Consider the following 12,498-nt stretch of genomic DNA (forward strand, 5'->3'; position numbering starts at 1 on the left):
AGAGCAATTGGTATTAGAAAAATTTTGAATGAAAACATGCTCTTCTTGATTTATTTCAACAGCCACATCCTCAGATGAAATGATGAAGAAATGTGTGGCATGGGACAGAGAAAAAAGACTCAGTTTTGCTGTACCATTTATAGAAATGAAGCCTGTCATTTATCTGGATGTGTTCTTGCCTCGGGTCACAGAATTAGCTCTTTCAGCTAGTGACAGACAAACTAAAGTACTATTATTTTTCATTACATGTCACTTAGAATCTATGCTGTTTTTTTTTTTTTTAATATTTTATTTATTTATTCATGATAGAGAGAGAGGCAGAGACACAGGCAGAGGGAGAAGCAGGCTCCATTCAAGGAGCCCGACATGGGACTCAATCCCGGGACACCAGGATCACGCCATGGGCCAAAGGCAGACGCTTAAACCGCTGAGCCACCTGGGCTGCCCCGAATCTATGCTTTTTAAAACCTGAATTTGGTGGGAAATAGATAACATATTTCAGCCATTCCAATATCATTAATTTTGTACTTTCCATAATATTATAGTTAGATAATGATTCAGTTATTAGAAGTAGTTGTCACTGATAAAAAGTAAATAAATTATCTTAATAGATAATAACTTGGTAAAACATTAATATACCAAAAAACTGTTCATAATAGAAAATACAGTAGAAAGGACATTTAAAAGTGATTTCCAGCCTGTGCACCATTATCTCTTTAACCTGGGAGATCAGAAACAGGTAATCTCAGGTTTTTATGAAACTGATTTGGAAATTTCCAAAGTGCTGTAAAAATACATATACTAAAAGTGAAGGTTGAAGATGTGTTAACAAATAAAGCAAAGGTCTGTCATAATGGCATCAATGAAATATCTAGTACCACTTTGTTTAAATCTTTTAAGATTCAGTTCTTACCTCTTGGATACAGATCAAAGTACACAGAGGGTTAATTTTACACAAGTTCTACCTCCAGTTACTTTATATTTGGGGTGCTGGTTATCTGCTGCAAAAATTTTTCTTTTTAAAGGGCTAAATTGAGGAAAATTTCAAAATATTCTTCCCTTGTAAACCTGGAAGCTTAAACTGTGTTGAACTCCTGGTTTAATTTAGGTTGCAGCTTGTGAACTTTTACACAGTGTGGTTATGTTTATGTTGGGAAAAGCCACTCAGATGCCTGAATGTGGTCAGGGATTCCCACCCATGTACCAGCTCTACAAGCGAACTTTTCCTGTGCTACTTCGACTTGCATGTGATGTAGATCAAGTAAGTGAATAATTTTGAATCTGACACAGTTGTAAAGCTTAAAAAAAAATTGGGCCTAGGTCAGTGATCATCAAAGTTTGCTGCAGTTTGGAATACTCTGAGGATCTTAAAATAAATACTGCTGTTGGCTCCTGCCCATTCTGACTGATTTAATTTCTCAGGGGTTTGATCTGAGGATTGGGACTTTTATTTTATTTTATTTTATTTTTATTTTTTAAAGGTTTTATTTATTTATTCATGACAGACACAGAGAAAGAGAGAGAGAGGCAGAGGGAGAAGCAGGCCCCATGCAGGGAGCCTGACATGGGACTCGATCCGGGGTCTCCAGGATCACATCCGGGGCCGAAGGCGGCGCTAAACTGCTGAGCCACCGGGGCTGCCCTGATTGGGACTTTTAAATGCTCTCCTGACAGTTTTTAATGTGCCACAATTTGGGAATGAATCACTGATCTAGTTAAGTTACTGATAGTGTAGGTATCTAAAACTCAATTGGCAGTCTCCCCTCATATAGGGACTTAGAGTCTCAGGGAGTGAAGAAGAGATAAGTAACCATGAACAAGATTGGAAATTGTTGATAAATGACGTCTTCCTGATGAATTTGTGGCAAATTCTCCATTGCTGCAATGAAGCAGAAAATAAGTAGAATTCTCGGTTCATTTGATGAAGCTAGTATATCTCTGACACTAGGGTGCACACATAAGAAAGGAAACTAAAAGAAAAACTCATTTGTAAATATAGATGGAAAATTCTTCACTATGTATAAAGGAGTATAATCCAGCAATGTATTAAGATGTGCCGTGATTCAGTAGGATCTTTGTTTAAAACTGGAAATTTACCATGGAATCAGATTTCAGAAACAGTCATTGTCTCCATAGAAGCCTAAATGGTATTTGTCCTGCTAAACTAGGAATAGTTTGATCTTATCTTTAATACAATCAAGAATGTCTTCTTGAATGCTAGAGCCAAATCATCCCCAGTCATGAAACACTAATGCTGCTTTCCTTGTGCTTGGGCCAGGACAGAAGCCCAAAGTTAGAAGTGAGTTGGCCTGTTAAGGGGCACCTCCAGCACCTACCAGAGCAGTGCCTGCAGTGTGGGTGGTTGCTCAGTATTACTTCATGTGCATTTACTTAGTTACGTGCAGTGGTTAGTATTTGGGCCTCTCACCAGGCTGTGAATTCCCTGAGGACATGTCAGACAGTAGAAAGGAAGAATTTTTATTTTGAATATAATTTTTTTTATTAAACCTGGAAAGCCCAAGAATATCAGCTGATAAACTCGAAGAATTAAAGGAGGAAGCTGATGGATTACAAAACAAAACACATATATGTATCAGTATTCTCATATATGTATATGTATATATACAACCCTGAGATCATGACCTGAGTCTAAATCAAGAGCCAGATGCTCCACTAACTGAGCCGGTCAGGCACCCCAGTATTCTCCTATGTCTTAAATATTAGTACTGGCCACTTGGAAGATATGTCTACAGCATCTCACTCATAGCAGTATGAAATATATATACAAAATGTCTATAAATAAATTTCAATACACCAAGCAGATGTATATTTTATGAATACAAAATGAGCGTGCTCTGTACTTGAGATAGAAGAGTCATTATTGAAAAAAATGCCAGTTCTTCCCAAATCAGTAAGTTTGGTATCATTACAGCAGAAAGCCCAGAGTTCATTTCATTTTAACCCAAAAAGTAATCTGAAAGAATAATTGCTTGAATGTAACCGAGAAAAAAATTTTTTTTAAATTTTTAAATTTTATTTATTTATTTATGAGAGACACAGAGAGATTGAGGCAGAGACACAGGCAGAGGGAGAAACAGGCTCCATACAGGGAGCCCAATGTGGGACTCGATCCTGGGTCTCCAGGATCACACCCTGGACTGAAGGCAGCACCAAACCGCTGAGCCATCTGGGCTGCCCAAGAAAAAATTTGAAGGTATAGAACACTAACCTTTGCCTTAGCAAAAGGTTGCCTTTTGCCTTAGCAAATGTTAAAATGTAAATTATAGTAGGATTGAACTTGGCATGGATAGATCAGTGGGAGGAGAATCTCTTAGCTGCCAAGTAGACCTATGTGCATACGTAAAGATTGTGTATATGGTAGAAGAGGCTTTTTAAGTTAGAAATGGATCATTTAGGGGATCCCTGGGTGGCTCAGTGGTTTAGCGCCTACCTTTGGCCCCAGAGCGTGATCCTGGAGTCCCAGGATCGAGTCCCACATCGGGCTCCCTGTATGGAGCCTGTTTCTCCCTCTGCCTGTGTCTCTGCCTCTCTCTCTCTGTATCTCATGAATGAATAAATAAAATCTTTAAAAAAAAAAAAGAAACGGATCATTTAATAAATCATATTAGGCCAGTTGACTAACATGAAAAATTAATTTCCAATTAAGTGAAGGAAAAACAAACTATAAATATATTACAGAAAAATGTAATGTTATAGCATGTCTGTGTATCTTTGGATTGGGATGGTCTTTTTCTTTGGTAAAATATGTTATTTAATATAGAAATACATGAAGCTAAAAGTGAATCTCCATCTCATCACCCTTTCCCCATTCTTACTCCTCTGAAAAAGCCGCTTTCTCCTCTGCTGAAATTTTGGCGCATATGTGCCCAGATCTTTGTAAAAACGTGTTTTTACAAACATGTGTATACGTTTAATTTATAAAAAGGATCATTGCATTAAAAAACTCTTTTATGTACAAAATGTAATTTCTGCTACTTGGATGAATTTTGTTATCATTACGTTATAAGCATCCTTCCATGTCTTTCCCTAAAGTTTGTATAGAAAGGGAGATTTTCCTACAAAATATGGAATATAGGTATATAGAAGAAAAATGTTAATGTCCTGATAGTTTTGACTCTATAAATGTTTAAAAATGCTTAATGGCACAAAACCCACAATTTATATATATATATAATGTAGGGAAATTTTTTTATAAATTCTTCTGAAAATAAAAGAGTTTTAAATGGGCAAATAGATAAAGAACAAAAATAGAGAGCTTATAAAAGAAGAGATACATATGGCCACTGAAAGATATTTTTAAATATTTCATCTTTTTAGTAAACAAGGAAATTCAAATTTACATCTATTGTCAAATATTCTAAAAATTGCAAGTGCTTAATGTCGAACATGTGGGTAAAGGACTTTGGGAGATGTGGCTTTTGGGAATGTGGGTGGGCACAGGCTCTTTGTGGGCAGAGCAAAAGGCTGGGTGACCTGCAGCCGTAATCCAGCACTTTCTTACTAGAGTTGTGCTCAGAACAGTGCATGTAACTTTTCAGTGATTTCTTCCTAACAGAAATACCTGCATTTCTAACAATAGGATTTGGGCAACTGGATCACGGTATCTATATATGAGATACCAGGCAGCAAGTAAAATATTGATATAGATTATGTATTTATGTGAAATATTCCAAATTCGAAGGAAAATTGGTTGCAAAAATGTATATTTTTACACATGCATATATGGATTTTAAATAAAATATTTTGAAAGTTACAGTGAGTTCCAATGGTCACAGGGCTTACCTTTGTAATATAGGATTATAGACGGGTAGTTTTCTACATTTTCTAAAATTTCTGTAAGGTGTGTATATGTATATATTTATGTATGTATGCATGTATGTTATATGCATATAATTTACATACTATGGGTTAGAGAGTATAATTCTTTAGAAAAATGATGCTATAAGACAGGTTAAACTTCCACACTGAAAGGTAAGAACTTTTACTTTGATCAATCCCAAGGTTAGAAAGGTATTCTTTTGTGGTGAATTATCCAAGTGCAAGAGGACTGTGTCTTTTAGTCGAAGTCCTCAGACATTTTACATGTTTTTTGATACGGTATACATTCCAGAATGCTTCATTCTTGAACTCACGGTCAGTGGGGAGATAAAATTCCCCTGGATTTCTTTGTATTGCCATTGGAGCCTTAGCATTGTGAGACACAGAAATGTTTAAGATACAAAGATAGGGAATGTTTGCCTTCACTTCTGCTACATACGTTTTGGTTTTAATATATAAGGAGGATTAGATCTGTAACCATATGTCTAGGTAATTGCTGTTATCCAAAAGGATAAAAAGACTTATTTTAATCTCCCCCAAATTGTCACAACAGACTAGCCCACTAGGTTAAGCTCCTAAGATTCCAGGAAGAGGAGTACTGTATCCTGGGTATTTCCTTTCAGAGAAGAGTCCAGGCCTGGCAGACACCTGGGATTGTAAAAGCCAGAGACCCACAAGGCTCTGCTCCTAGAGAAATTTTATTTACGTTCTAGAGAGTTGGAATGAGAACCCAGGATCTTTTCCATCCCATCTCCAAATAGTAAAGATATCCCTCCTTCTTTTTGGCAGGACGAGAGAGGTGATTCTTTGTCCTGTATCTCTTCTGTGATTGGGCTTTTAAAGTTTATATGTGTAAAAAAAAAATAAAGTTTATATGTGTAGGGTGTTGATCTGGTTTTTATTTGGTCACACCACAGGGTGTAAATCAGGGTGTAGGGAACCACGTGGTCATTATTTGCCTTTTTTTATTTTTTTATTTTTTATTTGATAGAAAGAGAAGGAGAGACAACGGGGTTGGAAGGGGAACAGGGAGGGAGAGAATCTTAAGGAGGTTCCATGCCCAGCATGGAGCTTGACTTGGGGCTCAATCTCATGACACTGAGATCATGACCTGAGGTGAAATCAAGAGTCGGATAGATACTTAACTGACTGAGCCACCCAGGCACCCTTGTCACTATTTGCTTTTTAGTTGAATAATAATAATGTCTCTGATCCAAAATACTTTGTATGCATGTATTTAGGATCAAATTAATGAAAATAAATTTTTTTTTAAAAGCCAACATTATCTGCCTTCATATTGGAAGAACAATAAGTTTTAGAATGCATATTTTTCTCTGCTGGATTCTTAGGAAAAAGAGAAGAGCTAGGAAGAACATGTTTATCATTCAATTTTAACTAAAGAAGGAAACTAATAAAACCATTGTGGTATTATCACTTAACTTTGACTCTCATTCAAATAGCACTCTTTCCAATATAAAATTACTTTAATGCTAAGAAAAGAATTGTAATTGTATTGTTCTTCAGGTGACAAGGCAACTATATGAGCCCCTAGTAATGCAGCTGATTCACTGGTTCACTAACAATAAGAAATTTGAAAGTCAGGATACTGTCGCCTTACTGGAAACGATACTGGTGAGTAATGGTTGATTCTTTTCTTGTAATTTACGTCAACTAGTTATATTTGATCTATGTTTAGAACGTTAAGAAAAATTACCTATCAAGATATCAAAATGTAGCATCTACCTGGATACTATTGTTTTTTTTTTTTTCCTTTTGTTTTAGAGAATTGGTGAAATGGCATTTTTTTTTTAAAGATTTTATTTATTTATTCATGAGAGACCGAGAGAGAGGCAGAGACACAGGCAGAGGGAGAAGCAGGCTCCATGCAGGGAACCCCACGTGGGACTTGATCCCGGGTCTCCAGGATCAGGCCCTGGGCTGAAGGTGGCGGTAAACCGCTGAGCCACCCGGGCTGCCCGAAATGGTATTTTAATAGATAGGATGCCATAGTCATTTCCTGAAGTGTTACTTTTAAATATCTGCAGACAGTGTGCACATTCTTTTAAAATTTTATTTGAGAGAGAGAAAGAAAACATGGGTGTGGGGAGGGGCAAAAGGAGAGAATCCTCAAACAGACTCCCTGCTGAGTGCAAAACCCACTCTGGGGCTTGAATCCTAAGACCCATGAGATCAGACCTTTGCTGAAACCAAGAGTGGGATGCTCAACCGACTGAATGAACCAAGGTGCCCTTGCACATTTTGTTGTTGTTTTGTCCTCTTTTTTTGGGAGAATGGTTATAAATTAAATATATATTTAATTTATATATAAATTGGACTTCATATACATGAAGGCTGTGTGTGTGTAGAGTAGAAGGAATGAATAATAGTGTGCTTATTTTTTAATCAGAGTTGCAATACGCTCTTTAAAAAAAAATCTATAGTATAATAATTAAGACTAAAAGGGATTTTTTGAGCTTATCCAGTTTTTTCCTGTATTCAGATTTAATAATTAAAGAGCCCTACCTAGAAAGGGGCACCTGGGTGGCTCAGTGGTTGAATGTCTGCCTTCGACTCAGGTCATGATTCCGGGATTCTAGAATTGAGTCCAGCATTGGGCTCCCTAGGGGGGAGCCTTCTTTTCCATCTGCCTGGTCTCTGCCTGTCTCTGTCTTTCATTAATAAATAAATAAAATCTTAAAAAAACAAAAAACAAAAAACAAACCCTAGTAGCTATTTCTGTAGAACTGTCCTGAGGCCATAGAGTAGATTCATTAAGATTTGATCACTGGTTCATTGAGGGCAGAAGCAGGGAGGTTAGCTTGATTTTATTATAATTGTGTGAGTTTTTGCAAATGAGTTTATATTTGGTTCCTTTAAATGTCTTCTTACTCGATTTTACCTATTATTTCATCCTATAATTTGGTTTTCTCATATATTGACTACTTTTAGAATCAGAAGCCCCAGTTAAATGCATAGCAAGTTTGTCCAAACAGACGTCTTTTAAGTCCATATTCTTGCAAACTGATTCCAATTTGAATGTGTGTGTCACTTTCTGTTAAATTTGAGAGGAGCCAGAGAAATAGAGAATTTGACACTGGGCATCTGGACAGAGGAAATAAAGGGCAGTAGGTGATTGGTGTGTTTGTGGGGATTGCAGTTTGTGGGGATTGCGGTGTGCTGTGTTTCATTTGCATGGGAGCATATTGCAAGGTGGGCTGGGAAGACACGCAGAGCATCAGAACATTGCATCTAGGGCAACCACATGCTCCAGTTTGCTCCAGATGGTCTTGATTACACTGGTTGTGTGTGTAATTGTAATAGTGTTCTTTTCACTCTCAGAGTTACCCTAATTGGATGCCTTGTGGGCATGGGAGTCACTGAACATTTCAAATTAGGGTGGTAACAGTGATATTTGTGGTTTAATTCCCTGCAGTGTCTACCAGTGAGTCCTGCCTATAATAAATATGTTTAATTAAATTTAACTTGTGGCTTATTTGCATTCAGATGGATTTATTCTAATGTTCCTATTCTGAAGTTTCTGTCTTAGCTGTTTCTCTTCTAGTCTTGATTGTTGAAGGGGGCTTAGTAAGGATTTCAGAAAGAAATCAGTTTAGATCATGACAATGTAAAGTGAGATAGTTGAGGAAAGGAAAGGTAAAGGAGGAAATGTGAAGTTGGTACAGTGCTTGGGTGAAAGCATGTCTACAGGTTTCCCAGTAAGAATTGTTAATTCCCTAATGTTAGCACATGCATTATTTACCCACTCCTCTGAGAAACAATAAATATCACCTCTTCACATTTCCGCAGTTAATTGCTTCTTGAATTATAATTAGCACTGTAATCAAAGATTTTGCATATAGCGGGATCCCTGGGTGGTGCAGTGGTTTAGCGCCTGCCTTTGGCCCGGGGCGCGATCCTGGAGACCCGGGATCGTATCCCACGTCGGGCTCCCGGTGCATGGAGCCTGCTTCTCCCTCTGCCTGTGTCTCTGCCTCTCTCTCTCTCTCTCTCTCTCTCTCTCTCTCTCTCTCTGTGTGTGTGTGACTATCATAAATAATAATAATAATAAAAAAAAAGATTTTGCATATAGCAAATAACTGGGGACGTTAGGTAGAAGAACTTGCTTATTTCAGTGTTCAGTATAGTTGTTTTTTTTTTTTTTTAAGATTTTATTTATTTATTCATGAGAGACACAGAGAGAGGCAGAGACATAGGCAGAGGGAGAAGTAGGCTCCCCTTAGGGAGCCTGATGTGGGACTCTATCCCTGAACTCCAGGATCACAACCGCTGAGCCATCCAGGCGTCCCCAGGATAGTTTTTCAAGTTAAACCTTTCCTATACAGATCTAAGAGGGGATTATGTCTAGAGGGAGACAAAAACATTCAAACTTCCTTGTTTGTGTGCTTTTTAAAGATATTTAAAGACTGTGCCTTATATGGAGGTTGCCCATATGGAAAGTTACATTTTTAGAACCACATCTCTATATTGTTTTTATTTATGTAGCATTACAGTTCTCTTGGAACCTAGAAAGATCTTATTTCCTTTAACCTCAGTAAAGCATCTCAGATATTGTTATGAGGTAAAATCAACAACAAAAACTTTAAGGATGTAGCCATTGGGTTTCTTTAGGAAAAGGAGAGACCATTTTGTTGCTGCATAATTAAAATATTCTTTTTTTATTCTTTTTTTAATGGATTTCCCAGTTTCTTAGTTTGTTTAAAAGAAAATGTCAAAAGGCCATTATTAGCATAGATTCTGATTGATCAGATTGGTTTTACTAGTCTTTAGTTTTTTCTTGAATAGTGTTCTAGATTAATTTTCACAACATGCTGTAGTTATACTCAGAGAAGACCAGGGTATTCAGTTGTCATCTTATGTTTGGTTTTAGGATGGAATTGTAGATCCTGTTGACAGTACTTTAAGAGATTTTTGTGGTCGGTGTATTCGCGAATTCCTCAAATGGTCCATTAAGCAGACAACACCACAGCAGCAAGAAAAAAGTCCAGTGAACACTAAATCACTTTTCAAGCGACTGTACAGCTTTGCACTTCACCCCAGTGCTTTCAAGAGGCTAGGTGCATCACTTGCCTTTAATAATATCTACAGAGAATTCAGGTAAGTAAGCCATCTGACAGGGAAGAGTATAAAGAAGTTCTTTAAATTTTTAGTAATGATTTTGAAAAGTGACTGCTATTTATGTATCCATGTATTCATATAGCTGGCATTTAGTAGATTATTATATGTCAGATGCTGTGCTCTTTTCTGGGAATTAAAAAATGAATTAAAATGCAGTTGGCATTCAGGAAGCTCAGAAATTACTGAGAAATGCATACAAACATAATACCACAGCAGTCTTGTAAGTGCAATGGAAGACCTAAATCAGGATCTTTTGGAGCATAGAAAAGGAGAATCTAACCTTGCTTGAGTAAGTTAAAGAAGTCTTCCTGTAGCATTTTTTTAGAGAAAACTTAAAGGATAAATAAATCAGCCACAGCATTTCAGATCAAAGGGATGCAGTAGAGATAAAAAGTAGTGTTATATAAGGACATAAAGACATTTTATTTTCCTTGACTATGGAGTTGGAAGTTTAGAAGGGAGCACATAGTGAGCCTGCGTAGGTGCCTGTGTCTGTAGAGTTAAGAAACAGGTTACTTCTAGTGACAACAAGCCCTTGGAGTATTAGGAGAAGGAGCTGCATGTTTAAATTTCCTCCTGAAATCCAGCTGCCTATAGCTATATGGAGAGTAGATCTGAGTGAGATAAGAACAGGGCTAGGACACCAGTGAAGGGGCTATTTCACAAGTCTAAAGAAAATCATCAGTCCCTGACCTAAGGTTGTAGTCATGTTTGTCCATTCATTTATTGTTACCTATTAAGAATATTATGGGCCAGACACTGTGCCAGATGCTGGTGATATAAAGATATAGCCATTCATGAGGATTGCCTCTATAAAACGAGATAAAAATCACATAGATAATTGTAAAACTTGTTGCTGAAATCAGTTCTTTTAAGTAGTGGTAGATGATTACCAAGTAATCAGATAATGAGGAACCTGACTTTGATTGGTCCGGATAGTTTCTCTCAGGAAATGGGAGTTATGATAGAAGTGAGGGGAGCAATTGTAAAAATAAGATAAATGACTGAGAGAGACAGACAGACAGACAGAGATGGATAGATGGAGGGATAGGAAATTGTATATGTGCAGATGCACATTTATATGAAATTGACTAGAGTTTGAAGCACTGTGTAATTTTTTTTAGCTTTTAAACTGTGAAACATGTACAAAAGAGTGTTTAAAACGTGTATGAATCTGTCACTATTTTTAGATGACATATTATTATATATAGAAAACCCTGAAGACTTCACCAAAAAACTATTAGTTTTTTATTAGAACTATTATTTATTTTTTATTCGAACTAATAAATTCAGTTTCAGGACACAAAAACAATATACTCAAATCTATTGCATTTCTGTACCTTAATAACCACTTATCAGGACATGAAATTAAGAAAACATTTCTATTTATAATTACATCAAAAAGAATAAAATAGGAATAAATTTAACCAAGAAGGTGAAAGACCTATACAATGAAAACCATAAGACATTGGTAAAAACAACTGAAGAAGCCACAGATCAGTTAGAAAGATATACCATGCTCATGGATTGGAAGTATTTATATTGTTAAAATGGCAATACTCTCCCCAATATTCAACATATTCGGTGGAATCCTTATAAAATTCTAATATGACATTTTTCACAGAAACCAAACAATCCTACAATTTGTGTGGAACTACAAAATACATTAAGGAGCCAAAGTAATCTTGAGAATGAAGAGCAAAGTTGGAGGCATCATACTCCCCAATTTCGAACTATACTACAAAAGCTATAATAATTAAAATAGTATGATATTGGCATGAAACAGGTCAATGGAACTGAATAGAGAGCTTAGTAATAAACCCATACAAACATGGTCGATTAGTTTTTGACCGAAGAGCCAAGAATAAACAGTGGGAAAAGGACAGTCTCTTTAGTAGATTGATGTGGGGAAAACTGGACAGCCACATACAAAAGAATGAAACTAGACATATCTTACACCATACACAAAAATTAACTCAAATTGGATTAAGGACTTGAATGTAAGACCTGAAACCATAAAATTCCTGGAAGAATAGGTGGTAACCTGTTGGACATCAGTTTTGGCAATGATGTTTTGGTTCTGATTCCAAAAGCCAAGAAAAAACGTGAAAGTAGACATGTGGGACTATATCAACTAAAAGTTCCTGCACGGCACAGGAATCCAATAAAATGAAAAGGTGACAAAAGGTGATCAGTATCACAAGTCATCAGGGAAATGCGAATCAAACCACAATGAGATACTACCTCATGCCTGTTAGAATGGCTACTATGAAAAAGGCAAGAAATAACAAATTTTGGCAAGGATGTAGATAAAGGGAACCCTTGTGCATGTGCACTGCTGGTAGGAATGTAAATTGGCTTAGCCACTATGGAAAACAATATGGAGATTCCTTAATAAAAAATAGAAGTACCATATCCAACAATTCCAAATTTTGGATATTTGTCCAAAGGAAATGAAACACTAATTCAAAAAGATATATGAACCCCAATGATTATTGCAGCATTATTTAAAATAGCCAAGAT

At 36.6% G+C, this 12,498-nt stretch overlaps 1 protein-coding gene across 5 annotated transcripts in view; it reads left to right on the forward strand.

Annotated features, from left to right (window-relative positions):
* PRKDC (protein kinase, DNA-activated, catalytic subunit) overlaps positions 1-12,498 on the forward strand; it is a 215,362-nt gene that overhangs the window by 38,746 nt on the left and 164,118 nt on the right. For all 5 annotated transcript variants that reach the window (XM_055318273.1, XM_055318275.1, XM_055318274.1 and 2 more), the window contains 4 exons: positions 63-226; positions 1,109-1,261; positions 6,364-6,471; positions 9,728-9,954. In XM_055318273.1, the coding sequence (XP_055174248.1) occupies positions 63-226; positions 1,109-1,261; positions 6,364-6,471; positions 9,728-9,954 (652 nt within the window). The remainder of the gene's footprint in view (positions 1-62; positions 227-1,108; positions 1,262-6,363; positions 6,472-9,727; positions 9,955-12,498) is intronic.

The sequence above is a fragment of the Nyctereutes procyonoides genome, unplaced genomic scaffold (genome assembly GCF_905146905.1).
Source record: "Nyctereutes procyonoides isolate TBG_1078 unplaced genomic scaffold, NYPRO_anot_genome, whole genome shotgun sequence".
In the NCBI taxonomy this organism is placed as follows: Eukaryota; Metazoa; Chordata; class Mammalia; order Carnivora; family Canidae; genus Nyctereutes; species Nyctereutes procyonoides.